The 23,638-nt window shown below is 40.9% G+C and overlaps 2 protein-coding genes across 5 annotated transcripts in view; both read right to left on the reverse strand.

Moving 5' to 3' along the window:
- The window catches only part of LOC139552326 (zinc finger protein 721-like), a 135,745-nt gene extending 124,054 nt beyond the window's left edge, over positions 1 to 11,691 (reverse strand). Inside the window, 1 exon segment of the mRNA XM_071363954.1 lies at positions 11,050 to 11,691. Coding sequence (XP_071220055.1) covers positions 11,050 to 11,443 — 394 coding nt within the window. The 5' untranslated portion in view covers positions 11,444 to 11,691.
- Positions 11,692 to 18,921: 7,230 nt separating this feature from the next.
- On the reverse strand, positions 18,922 to 23,173 carry LOC139550064 (putative nuclease HARBI1). 4 transcript variants are annotated; one of them, XM_071360665.1, is made up of 9 exons: positions 21,887 to 23,173; positions 21,623 to 21,799; positions 21,471 to 21,532; positions 21,302 to 21,388; positions 20,931 to 21,214; positions 20,816 to 20,851; positions 20,163 to 20,717; positions 19,770 to 19,881; positions 18,922 to 19,675 (listed from the first exon to the last, which is right to left on the reverse strand). In XM_071360665.1, the coding sequence occupies exons 7-9, from the start codon at positions 20,229 to 20,231 to the stop codon at positions 19,305 to 19,307; spliced, it is 552 nt and encodes a 183-aa protein (XP_071216766.1). In that variant the 5' UTR covers positions 20,232 to 20,717; positions 20,816 to 20,851; positions 20,931 to 21,214; positions 21,302 to 21,388; positions 21,471 to 21,532; positions 21,623 to 21,799; positions 21,887 to 23,173; the 3' UTR covers positions 18,922 to 19,304. The 4 variants fall into 3 exon arrangements, with proteins under 4 accessions (XP_071216766.1, XP_071216792.1, XP_071216784.1 ...); XM_071360683.1 differs by having other exon boundaries at positions 20,931 to 21,388; XM_071360675.1 differs by having other exon boundaries at positions 21,623 to 23,173.
- Between the last annotated feature and the right edge of the window lie 465 nt (positions 23,174 to 23,638).

Below are 23,638 nucleotides of genomic sequence, written 5' to 3' on the forward strand. Positions count from 1 at the left end.
ACAGCTAAATGGTTTCTCTCCTGTGTGTATTCTCCAGTGCACTGTCAGATCTCTAGATGTAGTAAAACTCTTCCCACATTGACCACAGCTAAACGGTTTCTCTCCTGTGTGTGTTCTCTGGTGTACAATCAGATGGCTATATCTGGTAAAACTCTTCCCACATTGGTCACAGCTAAAAGGTTTCTCTCCTGTGTGTGTTCTCTGGTGGAATATCAAATGGCCAGATCGAGCAAAACTCTTCCCACATAGATCACAGCTATAAGGTTTCTCTCCTGTGTGTATTCGCCAGTGCACTGTCAGATCGCTAGATGTAGTAAAACTCTTCCCACATAGACCACAGCTAAATGGTTTCTCTCCTGTGTGTATTCTCCAGTGCACTGTCAGAACGCTAGATGTAGTAAAACTCTTCCCACATTGACCACAGCTAAACGGTTTCTCTCCTGTGTGTGTTCTCTGGTGTACAATCAGATGGCTTGATGTAGTAAAACTCTTCCCACATTGATCACAGCTATAAGATGTCTCTCCTGTGTGTGTTCGCTGGTGTATTTGAAGTTTTGATGAAGATTTGTAACATTTCCCACAGTCAGAGCAGCAGTGAGTACTCTTCTCTGTGGGTCTCCACTGGTGTTTCTTGAGGTGTTCTGATGTGGAGAGACTCTTCTCTGCCTCGTCAGCATCATGAGGTTGTTGAGGCTCCCCAGAGGATCCACGATAGTCACTTCTCTCTCCTGTGTGAACAACAAGTCAGACAGATGGTTAAAGGCCCACAACAGCAGAAATAAACCGTAAAAGGTGATGCCAACAGCGTAGCCATGATGTTGTACAACAATTGAGTGCCCTGGAGTGCCCTTGGTTCACTCCAGACCTGACTGCCCTTGACCAGCACAAAAACACCCTGTGGTGTACTGCACTAGCATCGAATATTCCCCGCGATATGAAACTTTCAGGGAAGTCAGAAACCAACACACACGGTCAGTTTGAAAAAGCTAGCCTTTGCTTTCCTAACAGAAATATGCATCCTGCAGCACTAATTCCAAAAAGTTTTGGGACACTGTAAAGTCCATGGAAAATAAGAGTATCTCCTCCCAGCTGCCAACTGCACTGAGGCTCGGAAACACTGTCACCACTGATAAATCCACAACAATAGAGAATTTCAATAAGCATTTTTCTACGGCTGGCCATGCTTTCCACCTGGCTACCCCAACCCCGGCTAACAGCTCTGCACACCACGCAGCAACTTGCCCAAGCTACCCCCGCTTCTCCTTCACCCAAATCCAGACAGCTGATGTTCTGAAAGAGCGGCAAAATCTGGATGCCTAAAAATCAGCTGGGCTAGACAATCTGGACCCTCTCTTCCTAAAATGATCTGCCGCCATTGTTGCAACCCCTATTACTGGTCTGTTCAACCTCTCTTTCGTATCGTCTGAGATTCCTAAAGATCGGAAAGCTGCCGCGGTCATCCCCCTCTTCAAAGGGGGTGACACTCTAGACCCAAACTGTTGTAGACCTATATCCATCCTGCCCTGCCTTTCTAAAGTCTTCGAAAGCTAGGTGAACAAACAGATCACCGACCATTTCGAATCCCACCGTACCTTCTCTGCTATGCAAGCTGGTTTCCGAGCTGGTCACGGGTGCACCTCAGCCACGCTCAACGTCCTAAACGATATCAAAACCGCCATTGATAAAAGACAGTAGTGTGCAGCCGTCTTCATCAACCTGTCCAAGTCTTTCGACTCTGTCAATCACCGTATTCTTATCGGCAGACTCAACAGCCTTGGTTTTTCAAATGACTGCCTCGCCTGGTTCACCAACTACTTCTCAGATGGAGTTCAGTGTGTCAAATCGGAGGGCCTGTTGTCCGGACCTCTGGCAGTCTCTATGGGGCCACAGGGTTCAATTCTCAGGCTGACTCTCTTTATATATCAATGATGTAACTCTTGCTGTGGGTGTTTCTCTGATCCACCTCTACGCAGACGACACCATTCTGTATACATCTGGCCCTTCTTTGGACACTGTGTTAACAAAACTCCATACGAGCTTCAACGCCATACAACACTCCTTCCGTGGCCTCCAACTGCTCTTATATGCTAGTAAAACTAAATGCATGCTCTTCAACCGATCGCTGCCCGCATCCGCCCGCCCGACAAGCATCACTACTCTGGACTAGAGGTCGACCGATTATGATTTTTCAATGCCGATACAGATACCGATTATTGGAGGATAAAAAAAGCCGATACCGATTAATCAGACGATTTATTTAAAAAAAATGTTTTTAAATATATATATATATATATATATATATATATATATATATATATATATATATATATATATATCATACACACACACACATTTTTGTAATAATGACAATTGCAACAATACTGAATGAACAATGAACACTTTTATTTTAACTTAATATAATACATAAATACACACACACAGCTCTGAAGTGACAATAATACTGAAGAGTCTGCTTAGGAGACAAATACTCTCAACTGTTTGAATAAAAATAGAGTTTAAGTTACCTGTGATGAATGTTGAAAACAAAAACTTTAATTTCTATATGCAGGAAATCCTATTTTAATAATGGGCATGGTAAGAATTGACAACCAAAGTGCGAGTCATAATTCCCATGACACCTAGCAAAAAGCGGTTCCTTCATTTATTGCATAGGATATTTTTAGATTCACTTAAAATAAGGTCTGTGTTTCGTGTAGGCTTACATCACCGTGCCAATTTTATAACTGTGTAGATATCCATAGGACAAGGTAACTCTGATCAATATTGGCTAAATATAAGCGAAGATAAAAAAAATTGTAGAGTGGATTTATGAAAATATGTTGACAAACGTTACCTTATCCTAGTGAGATTTACACGGGTATCAAAACGTCGAGGCGGTTTAAGCCTGCACGAAACACAGACCTTATTTGAAGTAGATCAAGACATTCTCTATGGAAGACATGAACGGTAAAATAACGAAGGAACCCCTTTCAAATTCAGCCGCAAGTTATTACAGGAATTATAACGCGTCGACTATTTCTCTCTAAACCATATACCTTTGACTAATCCGGAAACTATCACCTCGAAAACAAAACGTTTATTCCGTTCCGTATGTTATCTAACGGTTGGCATCTATGAGTCTAAATAGTCCTGTTACATTGCACAACCTTCAATGTTGTCATAATTACGTAAAATTCTGGCAAATTAGTTCGCAAAGAGCCAGGCGGCCCAAACTGTTGCATATACCCTGACTCTGCATGCAATGAACGCAAGAGAAATTACACAATTTCACCTGGTTAATATTGCCTGCTAACCTGGATTTCTATTAGCTAAATATGCAGGTTTAAAAATATATACTTGTGTATTGATTTTAAGAAAGGCATTGATGTTTATGGTTAAGTACACATTGGAGCAATGACAGTCATTGATTGATTGTTTTTTATAAGATAAGTTTAATGCTAGCTAGCAACTTACCTTAGCTTACTGCATTCGCCAACAGGCAGGCTCCTCGTGGAGTGCAATGTAATCAGGTGTTAGAGCATTGGACTAGTTAACTGTAAGGTTGCAAGATTGGATCCCCCGAGCTGACAAGGTTAAAAATCTGTCGTTCTGCCTCGTTCCTAGGCCGCCATTGAAAATAAGAATGTGTTCTTAACTGACTTGCCTAGTTAAATAAAGATTAAATAAAGGTGTAAAAAAATGAAAAATAAAATACATCGGCAAATCGGCGCCCAAAAATACCGATTTCCCGGATTAATCGGTCGACCTCTACTCTGGACGGTTCTGACTTAGAATATGTGGACAACTATAAATACCTAGGTGTCTGGTTAGACTGCAAACTCTCCTTCCAGACTCACATTAAGCATCTCCAATCCAAAGTTAAATCTAGAATCGGCTTCCTATTTCCTATAGCCTCCTTCACGCTGCCAAACATGGCCTCGTAAAACTGACTATCCTACCGATCCTTGACGTCGGTTATGTCATTTACAAAAGGTGATTCTACAAAGTATTGAAAAGTATTATTGGTGTGAATACAAGAACAATAACATAGGCCTACTGTAGGACCCATAACTTCACCTAACAGCATACACCTACTGTAGGACCCATAACTTCACCTAACAACAACATAGACCTACTGTAGGACCCATAACTTCACCTAACAACAACATAGACCTACTGTAGGACCCATAACTCCACCTAACAATAACATAGACCTACTGTAGGACCCATAACTTCACCTAACAACAACATAGACCTACTGTAGGACCCATAACTTCACCTAACAACATACACCTACTGTAGGACCCATAACTTCACCTAACAACATACACCTACTGTAGGACCCATAACTTCACCTAACAACAACATAGACCTACTGTAGGACCCCTAACTTCACCTAACAGCATACACCTACTGTAGGACCCATAACTTCACCTAACAACAACATAGACCTACTGTAGGACACATAACTTCACCTAACAATAACATAGACCTACTGTAGGACCCATAACTTCACCTAACAACAACATAGACCTATGACTATGAATAATTTAATATTTACAGGTGAAACATGGAAACTAAAATGTCTTTTTCATGACATTTCATAACCTGATCACCAGATAATTTTGTGAATAATCCCACTAGGCTACTCTGTAATGTTATGTCATTCTAAATGTCCTGAATAACGGAAAATAGCTCAGACTAACGTGACCCTACTGTAAATCAAGCAGACAATAACACAATATAAACATCAATTTGTTAGGGATATGGATCCAACGTGGAGCACGGCATAACTGTCTTTACCAGAGTAATGAATGAAGAAGCACTTTGGTTGTTGTTGCATGTCGTGATGTTTGTCATGTGACTGTCGTTCAGAAAATGATTTCCTGGATCAGCTGATGATAGTTGAACATGTGACTGTTACTAAATTGCTACAGTATTAAGAATTATGTGTAATTATTGACCCAGTTATATGCATATCATATAATTTGGGCACGCTTTTCATCCAAAATTCCAAATCCTGCCCCCTACCCTAGAGAAGTTAAGCTCGAGACCTTGGGTCTCGACCCCGCCCTGTGCAACTGGGTCCTGGACTTTCTGACCGGCTGCCCCCAGGTGGCGAAGGTAGGAAACAACATCTCCACCCCGCTGATCCTCAACACTGGGGCCCCACAAGGGTGCGTTCTGAGCCCTCTCCTGTACTCCCTGTTCACCCACAACTGTGTGGCCATGCACGCATCCAACTCAATCATCAAGTTGGCAGACAACGCTACAGTGGTCGGCTTGATTACCAACAACGACGAGACGACCTACAGGGAGGAGGTGAGGGCCCTCGGAGTGTGGTGTCAGGAAAATAACCTCTCACTCAACATCAACAAAACAAAGGAGATGATCGTGGACTTCAGGAAACTGCAGAGGGAGCACCCCCCATCCACATTGACGGGTCAGTAGTGGAGAAGGTGGAACGTTTTTAGTTCCTCGGCGTACACATCACAGACAAACTGAAATGGTCCACCCACGCATCCTGTCGGGCTATATCATCCGCCTGGTATGGCAACTGCACCGCCCTCAACCGCAAGACCCTCCAGAGGGTGGTCCGGTCTGCACAAGGCATCACCGGGGCAAACTACCTGCCCTCCAGGACACCTACACCACTCGATGTCACAGGAAGGCCAAAAAGATCATCAAGGACAACAACCACCCGAGCCACTGCCTGTTCACACCGCTATCATCCAGAAGGCGAGGTCAGTACAGTTGCATCAAAGCTGGGACCGAGAGACTGAAAAACAGCTTCTATCTCAAGGCCATCAGACTGTTAACCTGCCATCACTAACATTGAGAGGCTGCAGCCAACATACAGACTCAATCTCTGGCCACTTTAATAAATGGACTTAATAAAAGGTATCACTAGTCACTTTAAATAACGCAACTTTAATAATGTTCACATATGCTACATTACTCTCATATGTATATACAGTATATGTATATACTCATATGTATATACAGTATTCTATACCATCTACTGCATCCATATTTATATGTACATATTCTTATTCATCCCTTACATTTGTGTGTATACGGTAGTTGTTGTGAATTTGTTAGATTACTTGTTGGTTATTACTGCATTGTCGGAACTAGAAGCACAAGCATTTCGCTACAGTCGCATTAACATCTGCTAACCATGTGTATGTGACCATTAACATCTGCTAACCATGTGTATGTGACCATTAACATTCGCTAACCATGTGTATGTGACCATTAACATCTGCTAACCATGTGTATGTGACCATTAACATCTGCTAACCATGTGTATGTGACCATTAACATCCCCTAACCATGTGTATGTGACCATTAACATTCGCTAACCATGTGTATGTGACCATTAACATCGCTAACCATGTGTATGTGACCATTAACATCTGCTAACCATGTGTATGTGACCATTAACATCCGCTAACCATGTGTATGTGACCATTAACATCTGCTAACCATGTGTATGTGACCATTAACATCCGCTAACCATGTGTATGTGACCATTAACATCTGCTAACCATGTGTATGTGACCATTAACATCCGCTAACCATGTGTATGTGACCATTAACATCTGCTAACCATGTGTATGTGACCAATAACATCCGCTAACCATGTGTATGTGACCATTAACATCCGCTAACCATGTGTATGTGACCATTAACATCCGCTAACCATGTGTATGTGACCAGTAACATCCGCTAAACATGTGTATGTGACCATTAACATCCGCTAACCATGTGTATGTGACCATTAACATCCGCTAACCATGTGTATGTGACCATTAACATCCGCTAACCATGTGTATGTGACCATTAACATCTGCTAACCATGTGTATGTGACCAATAACATCTGCTAACCATGTGTATGTGACCATTAACATCCGCTAACCATGTGTATGTGACCATTAACATCTGCTAACCATGTGTATGTGACCATTAACATCCGCTAACCATGTGTATGTGACCATTAACATCCGCTAACCATGTGACCATTAACATCCGCTAACCATGTGACCATTAACATCTGCTAACCATGTGTATGTGACCATTACCATCTGCTAACCATGTGTATGTGACCAATAACATCCGCTAACCATGTGTATGTGACCATTAACATCCGCTAACCATGTGTATGTGACCAATAACATCCGCTAACCATGTGTATGTGACCATTAACATCCGCTAACCATGTGTATGTGACCAATAACATCCGCTAACCATGTGTATGTGACCAGTAACATCCGCTAACCATGTGTATGTGACCATTAACATTAACATCTGCTAACCATGTGTATGTGACCAATAACATCCGCTAACCATGTGTATGTGACCAATAACATCTGCTAACCATGTGTATGTGACCAATAACATCTGCTAACCATGTGTATGTGACCATTAACATTAACATCTGCTAACCATGTGTATGTGACCAATAACATCCGCTAACCATGTGTATGTGACCATTAACATCCGCTAACCATGTGTATGTGACCATTAACATTAACATCCGCTAACCACGTGTATGTGACCATTAACATCTGCTAACCATGTGTATGTGACCATTAACATCCGCTAACCATGTGTATGTGACCATTAACATCCGCTAACCATGTGTATGTGACCATTAACATCCGCTAACCATGTGCATGTGACCATTAACATCCGCTAACCATGTGTATGTGACCATTAACATCTGCTAACCATGTGTATGTGACCATTAACATCTGCTAACCATGTGTATGTGACCATTAACATTAACATCCGCTAACCATGTGTATGTGACCAGTAACATCCGCTAACCATGTGTATGTGACCATTAACATCCGCTAACCATGTGTATGTGGCCATTAACATCCGCTAACCATGTGTATGTGACCATTAACATCCGCTAACCATGTGTATGTGACCATTAACATCCGCTAACCATGTGTATGTGACCATTAACATCCGCTAACCATGTGTATGTGACCATTAACATCCGCTAACCATGTGTATGTGACCATTAACATCCGCTAACCATGTGTATGTGACCATTAACATCCGCTAACCATGTGTATGTGACCATTATCATCTGCTAACCATGTGACCAATAACATCTGCTAACCATGTGTATGTGACCAATAACATCTGCTAACCATGTGTATGTGACCATTAACATCTGCTAACCATGTGTATGTGACCATAAACATTTGATTTGACCTGACCGCAAGATGTGTCAGGTTTGTCAATTTATGAATTGTCTTTTGCTTGAAACCCTCCTGTCAATGTTGAGTAAGGACGCACACCTGATTACGCATATAGAGGTAGGACTAGTCTACCTGGTTACACATATAGAAGTAGGACTAGTCTACCTGGTTACACATATAGAAGTAGGACTAGTCTACCTGGTTACACATATAGAAGTAGGACTAGTCTACCTGGTTACACATATAGAAGTAGGACTAGTCTACCTGGTTACGCATATAGAAGTATGACTAGTCTACCTGGTTACACACATAAAGGTAGGACTAGTCTACCTGGTTACACATATAGAAGTAGGACTAGTCTACCTGGTTACACATATAGAAGTAGGACTAGTCTACCTGGTTACACATATAGAAGTAGGACTAGTCTACCTGGTTACACATATAGAAGTAGGACTAATCTACCTGTCCCGAGCACTAATGTAGATCTATAAATGTGCCCATTTGGGGATGTCTGACAGTATTTCTGATTGTCTTAACGCTGCAACTCTAATGAGTTGTGGAGCTTCTCAAAGCACATTTTCTCTCACCTCAAACAGCAAGTAAACAAAGTCTAATCAAAATCAATTGCAAATGAGAATAACTCCTCAAAGTATTTGTAAAATATTTCCAGCTCTCGCCCTTTCGATAACCACTCGGCACGAAAGGGAAAAACGTAATGCTTTGATCCAGTGGAAATGTCAAAACACCTGATTACTTCTTATCCCTTTCACAAATAGCCTACAGCTGTGTCGGTCGAGAACTCACTGGCACGGGAAACTGAGGGCCCAGAATATTTTATACAATGTTTCAAGTTCGTTATGGACAGGCCATGTGATTTACAGAACAGTTATTTGCAATGTTTTTATTTGTTGGCTTTATGTAGGCTATTTTTTACATAGGTGGCAATGGCAATAAAAGTTACTTTTAGATTTGTATAATTTTCATTTAGATAGAATGTAGATTAATCACAGACAATGATTGAGATACTATTATAAATTAAATGAAACTGTTCCAGTAAAATGAACATATGAAAATCATAACTGGCACCAGATCAGTAGAAATGGTAAGATACATTTGCACTCCAAATGTAGGTTGCTGACTGCTTGTGTAGCTTATTACCAGCAACGTCAGAATGTATGAAGGACAGCAAGAGGAGGTGGTTCAGGAAGAGTTTCTTCTCTTCTGGTTGGGCTGTATTGATGTAATGGCATGAAAATAAATGCTGAATATTATACAATGATTTATCAACAGCTCTAACAATTTGACCCTACAGGAAATCTTCACTGGCAATTCTAGAATATACTATATAGCCTAGAAACCTGTTAAACTATCATTATGACATCATGGATGAATTCTAGAATATACTATATATCCTAGAAACCTGGTTAAACTATAATTATGACATCATGGATGAATTCTAGAATATACTATATATCCTAGAAACCTGGTTAAACTATCATTATGACATCATGGATGGCCAGTCCTTGTATTCATAGTGTAGTGAATTCAGGGGGCAGCCCTGAGCTGAACTCAAACCTGGGTCCAGCGACTGTCAAGCCAACACCTTATAACTGTTATGCCAAGATGTCTGAACTTCTTGACGAGGTCGCTAGGTTTTGGGTTACGGTTGATACAATAGCTTTCTCTATTAATTTGAGAGTGGTTACATTTCTCCAGACCCCATCCCAGCCCTCATTCCTCAGCTGTTTACCAAACCAAGTCTCTGGGCAGCCATTTTGTTGCTGTTTAAATACTAGGTTGTCCCTTTAAAAAAGCCACACAAGAATCAATCAACCAATAACAAAGCTGTAATTCCACCACTATTTTGCTAATAAGATGATGGATGGGGCTGGAGAAATGTAACTACTTTCAAATTCATAGACAGACCTATGGATGCAAGGACTGACCATCCATGATATCAACATTATAGTTTTAACTATGTTTTGAGGCTTTACAGTGTTGATTTACATTGTTTCTATACATTGAAGTAAAAAAAGCTTATTTGGTGTTCTGATGGGGTACAACAGTTGAACTAAGCTCATGAGGCATGTGTTATATTCTTCAAGAATCAATGGCTATAAATAAATAATTTAAAAATCAAAATATGGATGTGGTAATTGCAGATTTCCCCTTTAACACCACACATCCTTCCAGTGACTGGAGCGAATTTCAAAATTCGCTGAAGCTGGAGACTTATATTTCACTCACCAACTTTAAACATCAGCTATCTGAGCAGCTAATCGATCGCTGCAGCTGTACATGTACTTTTCTGCTCTTTTGCACACCAGTATCTCTACTTGCACATCATCATCTGCTCATTTATCACTCCAGTGTTAATCTGCTAAATTGTAATTCTTCGCTACTATGGACTATTCATTGCCTACCTCATGCCTTTTGCACACACTATATATAGACTTTCTTTTTTTCTACTGTGTCATTGACTTGTTTATTGTGTTATTGGCTTGTTTATTGTTTATTCCATGTTATTCCATGTGTAACTCTATGTTGTTGTCTGTGTCACACTGCTTTGCTTTATCTTGGCCAGGTCGCAGTTGTAAATGAGAACTTGTTCTCAACTGGCCTACCTGGTTAAACTATCATTATGACATCATGGCCACCTGGTTAAACTATCATTATGACATCATGGTCACCTGGTTAAACTATCATTATGACATCATGGCCTACCTGGTTAAACTATCATTATGACATCACAGCCACCTGGTTAAATAAAAAAATAAAACAGTTCAACAACTGCAGAGTTTGTGTCTCTGTTTTTAAGACAGTACTTACTAGTGTTAATCAGGGCCCGTTCATCGTTAGAACCATTGGATGCCTTAAGATGCGTTTGGGAAACCGAGCCCAGATATTCAGTTTCCTCCTCCTCTTCTTCCAATGTGACAGTCATCTCCCCAGCCTCCTCTTTCTCTTCCTCCTCTTCTTTTACTGTAACATCCTCTTCCTCCTCTTCTTTTACTGTAACATCCTCTTCCTCTTTCAATCTGAACGCGTCTTCCTCTTCTTTCACTGTAACGTCTTTCTCTTCTTCTTTCACTGTAACAGCCTCAACCTCTACTTCTTGTTTTACTGTGATATCCTTCTCTTCCTTCTCCTCTTTGACGAGAGCTTCCTTCTCCGTCCAGCAGTCCTTCTCTTCATTAACAAGAGAGTAGCTTAGTGACCTCATGGTTGGAGATGTTAGCTAGCTAGGCTAATGCTAACTTAACCAGCCCACTAGATGAATAATAAAAACAATACCGTAAATATGAAATTAAAACGGATAACTAACTAGACGACAGAAGTGGGTTTAAAATACAGTGGCTAATATACACTAAAGCGTCTAAAGAGCTTTATTTGTTCGTATATTTTGGCTAGCAAGCTACCGAGGTGTCTGACGAACTGTTGCTGCTGCTGAAAGAAGCGTTCCGTCCACTAGATTATACGTCACAGTAGCATCATTGCCTTAAAGTCGCAGACCGCAATCTGCTGACTGGAGTGGGTAACGCAGTTGAGTAAAATGTAAATCTAATTTTCAGACAAAAAATTAAAGGGTAGGATTCAGGGAATTAGCTAGTCCTAAAATATTAATTAGCCCCCCCTAAATAAATCAATATCAGTCAATATATTTTTTCTGTGATTTCTTATTTCGTCAACCATTCCATCGCATCTTAAACATCTTACCAGGCCTGCACTAGGACCGGGGGCGGCTGCTGCTGCGCTAGTGACTGTTCGACTTTCTTCAGCAAAGATGGCGGACAGAAATACTAGGAGAGAGGGGTACGTCTACACAGAACTGAACTGAATCAAAGATGGAGGATAGAAATACTAGGAGAGAGGGGAAACCCTACACAGAACTAAACTGAATCAAAGATGGCGGACAGAAATACTAGAAGAGAGGGGTACCCCTACACAGAACTGATCTGAATCAAAGATGGCGAACAGAAATACTAGGATGGAAGCAACTGTAAGGGATTATAACGTCATAAAAAAATTATGCAAAAACATGTACAGTTGACAGGAATGTTAGTTCATGTAGAGACAAACGATTATGCATTTTTTTAACATAAAATTAATTTACGAAAATCGTGATTTAGCCAGCTAGCTGACTAGCTTTATGGGTGTTGTGACATGAGTATGACATTGTAATTCTGGTTGTTTTAGGGACTCCTGAAACAACCATCAAACCAGGCTTTCGTTTTGTGAAACAGTGGATGTAAAGAATCTAGCTAGCTGAAGAATTTACTGCAAATGTAATGTACAATTTTGTAAGCTTTCCTTGCTGATATTTACCATGCAGATAGATGAAATAACGTAGCTAGCTATGTTCTTGCTTATTGTGCAGTGGATTATTAAAATCCCTGTATGCCCATGGATGCGTAGCTAGCTATCTAGCCGATCTGTGCATGGACCCAACCGTTTGGTATACATATTAGTTCAGAACCTAGCTATGAACCTCAGCTATCATAGCCAGTTGTATCAACTTCAAAACAGTCTGAATGACATTAATGAAGCCTATGGATTGAGTAGAATATAATATCATGTTGTGCCAAGAATGCAAGTAGTTATTGTATACATGTAGTTATTACCATGCATGAGATCCCCACATTGTAGCCTGTACATTTAATATATTCACTGATCATGTACTCTACCTTGGCAAATAAAGGTGCAGTTTAGGTATGAATGTCTTTGAGATTATTTTTGAGTCATATCCAATACCAGGAGAATCAAATTCCAGTCTTTGAAAGACGCTGTGGCTGCATGGATGTATTACAATTATACACTTCAACAATGTTTACCAATCTTGGTCCTGGGACATCAATGGTTACACATTGTAACTAATAGACTAGAAACAGGATTTAACTAGTTAATTCATATATACAGAAATATAATGTTAAAAACAGAACACTACACTTCCTATGCATCATGTAAATACTCCAACACCGGTTCATCTCAACATCTAATGCCCTTCATCTGCATGATCTGATAAACGCAGGATAGGTGGAGTATTTCATCAAATTACACTTCATTTCAACCAGTAGAGAATGTGAAACGCTTGATTGAAAAGCTCATTATCCAAGTGTTGTAAATACAAGTTCAATCTGTACTTCAATGCACATCTGTTGTGCATTATAAAAACAGAGGAAGAAAGAGGAGGTGGAGAGAGAGGTGTGAAAGACAGAAAGGGAAAGAGGTAAGCAGATAGGAGCAGGGAAGGCAGCACATGATTAATGAAACACAGTGCTACATAAATATTCTCTCAGTTCATCACAATTACATAAGTGTCTCTAGTCGGCCCAAAGGTTATCTTAAAAGAGGGTGAGGTGGCGATGATGGGACTGGGGGTTGGCATCCTCTCACATCAAAACATATCTGCAGACGAGAGACAGATGGAGAGAGAGAGCATGTTTAAGCCTTGTGTTTTTATTTTTTTATTCTGACATTGTTAATCATCAATCAGGAGGTGAAATGCAAACCTGACTTTGGATCATTAACTCTGGGACTACTGCATCTCTGTCTGTATTTCAATGTAAAGCCTCTCTTTAATAATACTTCCTGTATAATATAAACTGACCTGGGATCATTAACTCTGGGACTACTGCATCTATCTGTATTTCAATGTAAAGCATCTCTTTAATAATACTTCCTGTATAATATAAACTGACCTGGGATCATTAACTCTGGGACTACTGCATCTCTCTGTATTTCAATGTAAAGCATCTCTTTAATAATACTTCCTGTTGACCCGACCAAGTGACCTCTCACCTCTGACCATGCTGTGCCTCGATGTAGCCAGTTCAGATGCAGGAGTGGTTCACCGACACAGCTGATATAACCTAGAGGATTTAGGGAGAAGGGGAGAGAGGGATGAAGTGAAGGAGAGAGACTGTTATTGAGAAAATAAGGTAGTTAAAGCCACAGTGTTCAACAGGAATCTGTGTGTGGCCTCACCTGGTGTCCACACCACACTAAGTGGCTGCAGAGTACTTTATGGTGAAAAACATGAACGGACACACAAGGACAAACAATATAGCGTAGTTATAGAAATAATGAAGTGTCTTACTATTCTCCATGGTTGGCCCTCTTGCCTATTCTTTGAAGGGGGAAGGAGCCACAGTTATACACCTGAGCCTGCTTACTGCACAACACAATCCATCAATCAGATTGATACATGAGTGTGTAGGTGTGGGTTATAGGGTGTCTAATTGTTCTACATTTTTTCAATATTAGTAATATAAAACAGCCTGTTTTGTTTTTGCACAGACATCACACCCTTACCTAAACAGCACCCTCACCTGAGAAGTAGAAATCAAAGGGAGAGAAACTATGAATTGAATATCTGAAGTTGACATAGCTAAGTAAATGGAAGAATAATCTTATTGCAATGTGAATGGATCTTAAAAGAGCCTTTGGTTGTGCATAGTGTAGTCTATGGTGTTGCCAAGGAACAGCACCCTCTTAAAAGAGCCTTTGGTTGTGCATAGTGTAGTCTATGGTGTTGCCAAGGAACAGCACCCTCTTAAAAGAGTCTTTGGTTGAGCATAGTGTAGTCTATGGTGTTGCCAGGGAACAGCACCCTCTTTGAAGAAGTAGGAGGTGAAGATCTCCTGCACACGGATTGCCTCTCTTGCTGCGTTGTTGGACCCCATCCTTGAAACATCCTGCAGAGCAGCAGACTCCTCCTCTGGGCCCCGGGGGCGAGCTGCAGATCCCCTCCTGGTCCTCGTGTCCATCCTCATGAAGTTACGCAGGACACAGGTAGCCTTCACACATCTGAATTCCTCCAGGAGGCAGTCCCAGATGACCCTGGTCACCCAACCTTGCTGTGCCCTACACGGTAACTGTAGGCAATCGTTTTGAAGAAATCTCCAGTTACAAGGTATCTGTAGGAATATGGAAGACAATGTCATTATTAGACTTTTACATCAACAGGTCATTGTGGATTACTAAAGTATAATATCCCTGATAACAAATCATGATAACATTGGATTGATAGATGCATGGGCACACATATGTACATGTGTAGCATGTGACAATAACAGGATCATATCAAGGATGGCATCACAAATGAATACATAAATACCACTTGAAGCTTGATGATGAGTTGATCATTTGAATCAGCTGTGCAGTGCTGAGGCAAAAACAACAATGTGCCTCTTTGAGTCCCCAGGACTGAGAACCACTGCTCTTCATTGGGACCTCTTCATATGTAGACTGGCTTTCATAGCGCTCTTTATCTGAGGACAGAAAACCTCACAAGAAACACACTTCATTATAGTCAAATTACACCACACTGAATATTATGTTACTATTATCTCCGTCCTCACTTCTAGGGTCAGGAACTACACAAAAGTACCTGCCCTATCCAGAATAGCCTCCTCTCTCACTGACAGTAGGGGCTGCTATCCTTTCACCCTCCATGGCTGTTAGCTAGCTACCTACAAATGCATTTGGAGTTTGTTTTTTACAGTGATAAATACATCAAGATAGGTAGCTAATATGAAGTCAGCCAGCTGATGATATTTAATTCACTTAGCTATCTATCCAACTAGCTAGCTCATTTAGCAGCTCATTAGAGTTAGCCTACACTGTAGCTAGTTAGCTAATAATACATCGTTGTTTCTTTACATTTCCAAAATCTATTTACTTACTTGAACAGGTTCTCCCAGCCATGTGGACAACTGGAAACAGGGCAGCAAAGTTTGTCCCCAGAGCGTTTTAGAGGATATTACTATTGAACTATGTACCCATTTAATAACCAGACCTTCATACAAACTTGCCCTGCTGAATTCTTGACGGAGTCACAATGAGCGGCCTAAGCGGCATCTAGTCCATCTGCTGACTGGACGCAGGTGAGGAAAATGTACATTTTATTTTCAGACAACAAGTTAACTCTAGGGTATTCTCTAGGGATTCTTGAGACATCCCTACACTAAACCCTAACCTTAACCCCTAACTTAACCATTTTAAATGTCAACTTAAACGGGCTAGGGACGTCCCAAATATGTATCGCTACCTGAAAATACATGATCTAAGTGATTGATAGTTAGTATACATCAGTCATAAAGCCTTATTTACTTTAATGAACTACTAAAATAGTGATTTTGTCAGAGCACAGACAGCAGCTCTACACTTTATTGACTGACTGATCCATTCATCCTTCCATCCCTCCTCAGCCTTCCTCTCCTCTGAAGACCCAGTGAGGGTGGAGCTCAGTCAGAGAGCTGCTGAGGGACTGGTTAGGAAGAACACTTCTACAGCCAGAGAGGTGAGAGGTCACACATGGTTTAGATGGTAAATATTTTTGTCCCCTTAGTGGTTCATCACATAAGCAAAAAGGAATATGTTCCATCATCTATGTTTATTTACGTTAGTGCAAATTGTATTGGTGTAATTTCTCACCCCTTTTGGCTGTATGAAAGTTAATTTCCCCTCAGGCACACACATTTGTTCTTTGATATTATGAAGGTAATTTGTGTCAAATGTACTTTTCCCCACTCATTCACCCCATCTCTTCACATTGCTTATTTATATTCAGTGGCCTGACTGCATCCAGACTATGTCAAAGGCCCATCCTGGTAGATCTGAACTGAATGCAGCTTGGAGTGATCAGATGACAGAAGTCACATTTAGGTGCCAGGTGTAACTGAGGCCATAGATGCTCCATATCCATTACTTTGAGTGTTTTATATAATATGATTAAATGTGTTTCTTTCTGTGTTACAGGGGCAGGCAAGAAATTGAACAGCAAGGCCACAGAACATGACATAAGCAGAGCTGTGGGAGACCACCTCAAGCCCCTGGTAGAGCCGGGGGTGGTGTTTACCACTCCACCACGCCTTCAGCAGGCTTGAAAAGTGGGATTGATACTGATTTTCATACTAAGATGGATCAAGAGTCTGTTGATAGGTCAGTCATTGGGTTCATTTGTTAAAATCAAATCAAGCTTTATTTATACAGCACATTTCAGACATGGATGCAACACAATGGCTTCACAGGAGAAAACAATGAAAATAACCAGAAATATTTAGTACACAAACATAACAGGATAAAAAAACAGAAGATTAACAACTGAAAGACAAATGAGCATTCTATGGAAATGCCATTGATTAAAACACTAATTGGATGCAATATCCAACCCAAAATATAAGCTTGTTTTTTAGGAGGGGTTCTCAAAGACACTATGGGGGTGTCCACTGAAAGTTGACTAGTAACAACAACTGGGACCTAAAAGACACCCACCATGAGACCCACTAAATCTGCCCAAGAAGAGGCAAACAAAAGAAAAACACACACCAAACTTAAAGACAGGACGCAAACCAAAAAGGTGGAGCAACTAAAGGTGTTGACTCTCCACATCTATCAAGACAACTGGAGCACTGGGCCAGACACTCTTAAATAGAAACTGGACCGGCTCAGGTGAAACACCTTCCCACTAACGAGATGGACAAGCCAGCACAGGTGTAACACATACTAACTAACAAGGTGAAACCAATCAGTGCGTCCTACGTGCTAACTAGCTATACGTGCTAAAGTCCAACCTCAAAACATAAATGGAAAAACGAAAGACTAACTAACACCTTAAGAGAATGCTCACTAACAACAGAAAACAACTTCCATTTCACATTATAATCAACTACAATGCTTCACCTTCACCAATATAAACATGGTGTCTGTCTACTGGCAACAACAATTACAAACAATATTTATTTTTTATTATTCCCACAAAGATTTTTCTTTCTATAGCTTCTAGAACTCACCAGCTTCTAGAACTCTCGTCCCCTTGGAACGAGCCCAAACAAAACTCATCTCCAATACGTAAAAACGTGCAGTAAAAATAAACTGTGATCCATGGCAATGCCCTGGCTAAACGCAAAACGCAAAACACAAAACATTTTGACTGCCCCCCTTGAGACAATCAGCAACCAGGGGCCTGTTGCACAAAACTAGGATAAGGGATTAAGCCAGGATATCTTGGTGATCCTGGCTCAATTGATCCGTAATCCGGTTGCACTAAAGATGGATAGGGGGCAGGAGGATATGTTATGGTATAAATTACCATGGAGATTTATTCTGTGGAGCTAGCCTGCTCCAGACCAGGCTAAATTCCAGGATCTATTTAATCTCATCCCTAATGTCAGTCAGCAGTCACCACAAATGGAAACCAATAGTTATTTCACTGCTCACTATACATTGTTATCACATATAACTAGACCCACTGTCATTATTTAAACGTTTGTGATCATTAATTTCAATGATTTTGGATAAAAAATAATTTTTAGATGATGTTGCTATCATTAGATAATTTACAGTTTCCCATAAACTATAAGGCTATATATAAAATGATAGAATATTAGGGCCACAGAGGGGAAAAAAACACAAGTAATAATATTGTAACCAGTTGTTTTAAAGGAGGACAGTTGTTAAAATGACAGATGTGGGGCATTTCGTGAAATTGTACTTCAGTATGGTTTCATAAACAAAGACATGCTGATGTGCCAGAATATTAAGTATCACATTGTCATAAGTATCAAAACAATATGTAGCTTTTCTGCAGAAAGAACCAGCCTCATAAATTTATGACTTTATCCTTTTTCTTCAGTGTGGCCCTAGTACTCTGTCATATAAACAAATACACATTCCATATGAATATAAAAACACAATGTGTAACATTATGTTCCTTTATTGAATAAGGACAAAACAAAGCAGGTAAACCATCAGCTCCTTTCGAAACTGAAGTCACAGTGACTCTACAAGATGGAAAGCACAGAATCCAAGCATATTATACAAAATGATACATACACATTCAAAGGTCTGTATATAACACACCCTGCATGTCTGCACACTAAAATAAATGCAGGACAAATCCATACACATCAACTGAACAGACAAATGAATGGATGCAGTAGCCTCCCTGCAGCCTTGTATTACACACAGTATACCGCACAAACATCATAAGAGGCCAAATTCGTAAAAAAAACGAACCCAAAAAAAACCCAAATTCCTCTGCCACCGCAGGACATATTTAACCAAAATTGAAAGCACACATACTAACTAAAATAATTCAACACATATTGGTCCCTCAGCAGCCGACCACTGTCGTCATCAGGGAAGATTGCCGGATTGTCCCAGTCCATGGCTGGTGGCACTCTGGGGGCCCTCTCCTTCCTCAGGCAGGCCACATTGTGGAGGACAGCACAAGCCACAGTAATATCACATGCCCTAACAGGGCTGACCCTTAATTTGTGAAGGCAGTGAAAGCGTGCCTTCAGGAGGCCAAAGGTCATTTCAACTCTGGCCCTGGTCCTGGCATGGGCATGGTTGTAGGCCTGCTGTGCTTCCTGGGGGTCTGTGAAAGGTGTCAGGAGAAAAGGCTGGCAGCCATACCCCCTGTCTCCCAGCAACACACCAGAGAATTCACCTGTCAACACAAAATCTCATCATTACTACCTCATAAACACAGTGATATTCTTGACACAGCCATGATGGTTATAAATAGGGGTTGTGTGGCTTACCTTGTGATAGGCACTGATAGATTTCAGAGGCCCGAAAGAGTCTGGAGTCATGGACTGAGCCAGGCCATTTTGCCACAACATTGCTGATCACACAGTCAGCATTGCAGACCATCTGAAATCATAAGATGAGGAATATTACACCAATCAATGCACATCACTGGCAATGCAGAGTGTTCGTCAATGGACAATATCAAAAAGTTATGTTCACCTGAACATTAATGCTGTGAAAGGATTTCCTATTCACAAAATCGGCCTCATGGGCACCTGAGGGGGCTTTTATCCTTATGTGTGTGCAGTCCACTGCACCAATGACATTGGGGAAACCTGTCACACAAAGTAATGAGTATCCTACTATGTGTTAACAGTTGTCCTGTAATTTGTAGATCCTCTTACCTGCAATCCTATAGAACTCCTCTTTGATGTCACAGAGTCTTCTGTGGCCAGGGAAGGAGATGAAGACATCTGCTAATGCTTTGATAGCCAGACACACACTCCTTATTGTGCGGCAAATTGTGGCCTTGTTCAGCTGTTCTGCATTCCCCACTGAGTACAGGAAGGCTCCACTAGCAAAAAAGCGCAAGGCCACACAAACCATTTGCTCCACACTCAGTGCATGGCTCCGTGCAGTGTGGTGCTTAATCCTGGGACCCAGTAGTCTGCATAGATACCTGATGCCATCTGCAGAAAACCTGTATCTTTCATATAGATGGTCATCAGGGAAGGCCAGTGGGTCCAACCGGTCCCTGAAGACCCTTTCTCGCCTGAAGGCTCTCCTCAGCACAAGTGCTTCTTCATCCACCACATCTCGCACGAATGGGCATGCCATTGTCAGAGCAGAAAGGAACACACAATTTTGGGCCTTCATATAGGCTAGTGGCCACACCTGGTGCTGGGGGGGTGGGCAAAAGAGGGCGATGCCTTATAACGATGACTTGGTTGTACTGATTGCTGGGAAAATAAAAAAAACCTTAGAAAGATGCCACCGTCCTGTGTGCTCACAATAAGAGCTCATATGTCATGGCTCACTTGACTTTACGAGAATATACCTAATTTTTATTTTGAGCTGTGTCATCTTCTTGGAGCTGGGGGAGGAAAGAAAAATAATGATTAATACATTTGTGTTACAGTTAGCATACAGTGTACATTGAAGGCATATCTCACCTCCCTCTCAAGTTTTTTTATTTCAAGGTCCAGTTTCCTAATTGTCCTCTTTTTTATTTCGGACTCCAGTGCAAGATTTTCCATCTTTTTCTTCTTGTACTGAATGTCTATGTCTGCCAGTTCTATTTGGCGCCGGAGGTGGTTGCCATACAACTTTCTGATAGCTTGTGAGCTCTGTGAACACAATACAATTAGCGCAGCTGGAATTTGGCAGGATGTGGTGTCCTTTTATTAATACGCACTATGTTGCCAGGCTGGTTTTCCCACTGTATAGCATCTGGGTCCTGTAAAAGAAATTAGATTTTTTGATTTTGATGAGGACTCCTCACCATTGTAGAGTAAATAGTACTTTCACAGTCTTAACATGATACCTCATGCCTTCTGGAATCCAGAGAGATGGTCTCCTCCTCATCATCGTCTTCATCATGTGCTGTTGCTGCTGCACTGGGGCCTTCACCCTATCACATTTAATCGGATTCATATTGAAGCTAGTAGACAAGACATGCCAGGCCTACAGTATGCCTTTGATGGAGTACTCACTGGATCAGCATCGTCTGGTGCTTGTGCTGGTGGCTCTAACAGGAACACAGTGCTGCCAGACACTGCAAGGCAATAGGTAAACCAAAGTCAGACAGTCCAAATTGATTCAATATGAATGTGGTTGTATCCCATGTAGAGATGGAAGGACATACCTTGAATGAAGCGGGTGGCATCTTGGGAGGAACCTATGCTCGTCTCTTTCCCCCCAGGGATCCCCTCTAAGACGGGCCTGCCTTTATTTAGCTCCAAGGCCATGTCCTCTGCTGGGGTAAGGTCAGCCTTTGGTGACCCACCACCCGTGCCTTGTCTGTGGGTATTCTTTTTCACTGCTAAAACAGTACAGACAATGTGTGAGCAGGCACCTTCTGGGTACAATATATGCTTGTGCTTTGTTAAATATTAGTCAGGGACCATACCATTCTGCAGAATGTTCTTGTATTTGATTTTGACCTGCTGCCATGTCCGTTTTGGCCCGTTCATGTTGAATCTACACACACACACACACATTTAATGGAGTCACACTGCAAAAAATTACTTGGTATTTTTGTCTTGTTTTCAGTAAAAATATCAAAAAATTTATCATAGCTTTATACAGTGTGATGGAGTTACTTTACACAATTTCACTCATATCTGCAGTGCATTTCAATTAAAAATTTAACCGTTTCATAATTACAGTACAACTGCATTTTTGGAGATGTGAATTAAATATTTGAATTGTAATTGTGATGTTTCAGCGGAGCGGTGACTGTGTAATTGTGCACTACTTACGCATTCAGGCGGTCTGCAATACTTTGCCACGCTTTTTCTCTTTGCTTTATCACTGTGGCGGTGTTGCCTTTCTTCTTAATTATATCTTTTACCTCCTCGTATGCCTCCATGAGGATTTGTGCTTCCGACGGGGAAAAGTACGCGGCTCTAGTTGGTAAATCAGTTAATCTGTGGCGGGGTCTATTTGAGTGAGCCGTGAGCGCGCACCTATCCAGGATTGGTTTCACCTGGCTTAATGAATCCGTGTCTGCTCATCCTGGCTTGGTCTTTGTGCAACCAATTAAGCCTGGACGCACATGTTTTGGCTTCATTGAGCTCAGCTGAGTCATTTATCCCGGATGTCTTAATTCTACTTTTGTGCAACAGGCCCCAGGTTGTTCTCACCACAGACATGTCTGATTTCAAGAGGAAACTCCTGCAATATCCGTAGTAACTTTCCACCTCACTGCGGAGCTTCTCTCTCTTTTCAGAGTTCACTCGATAGGCATGTTGTTGGATCGGGGCCCAGTCCCCAATGTCATGCTCTAGTACATTTGGTTTGGCACATGTGAGAATGACCCTTGATTTTCTAAAAACAGGGCAACAATGTCAATATAATTGTACAAAAAAATTATCAGTTGGTTGCATGAATAATTTTCATTACTAAATGTTATATGAAATATTTGATTGCATAGTATTATTTTCAACGGCTTTTCAATTACATTTTGCTAAGTGGGATAGCCCAATGTCAAAACATAGTTTTAACGTGTCCAAATCAATAACCAATATGCAGAAACAGTTTGGGATAAATTGAAAACCTAACATGTGGTAAATACACAAACATCTGCCACAATAATTGTCTTTTTTTAAAACAAGCTCCTTATAAACTGCACAAGCACCAAAAACACTGTTGTTTTGACAAGTAGCAATAAATCACTGATATCGATTATGGGGGAAATCAGGTTGTACGTGCTGTTGAAACTAACACAACTAAAAAACATGGAAAAGGGAGATATATTTTAGCTCACTGGTTAGAGGACAACCTGCAGAAGACAGTCAGCTACATATTGGAGTGATGCATTTAAATTTAGGGGTCGCTAAACAAAGGAACACAACACTTATTTGTCATCACTCATCGATATTATGTTGAAATCAGTTGATTCTGGGAATAATGTGTACATCACTGGTTAGAGGACAACTCTTTTTTTGTTAGTCACTGTGTTGAATCACATAAATAGTACTCTTTCAATTCAGAGCCTGGATTTCCCCCAATGAGCCTAATATCCATATCATGTTGAAACCAATTGATAAGGGGGCAAACGTTTAGGGTTCTACATTGTGACATTCTGACTGACTGACTGCACAGCCATATGGTTTCTCTCTTGTGTGATGTCTTTTATGTATTTTAAGTTTTACTGATG

The sequence above is a fragment of the Salvelinus alpinus genome, chromosome 2 (genome assembly GCF_045679555.1).
Source record: "Salvelinus alpinus chromosome 2, SLU_Salpinus.1, whole genome shotgun sequence".
NCBI classification, from domain to species: domain Eukaryota; kingdom Metazoa; phylum Chordata; class Actinopteri; order Salmoniformes; family Salmonidae; genus Salvelinus; species Salvelinus alpinus.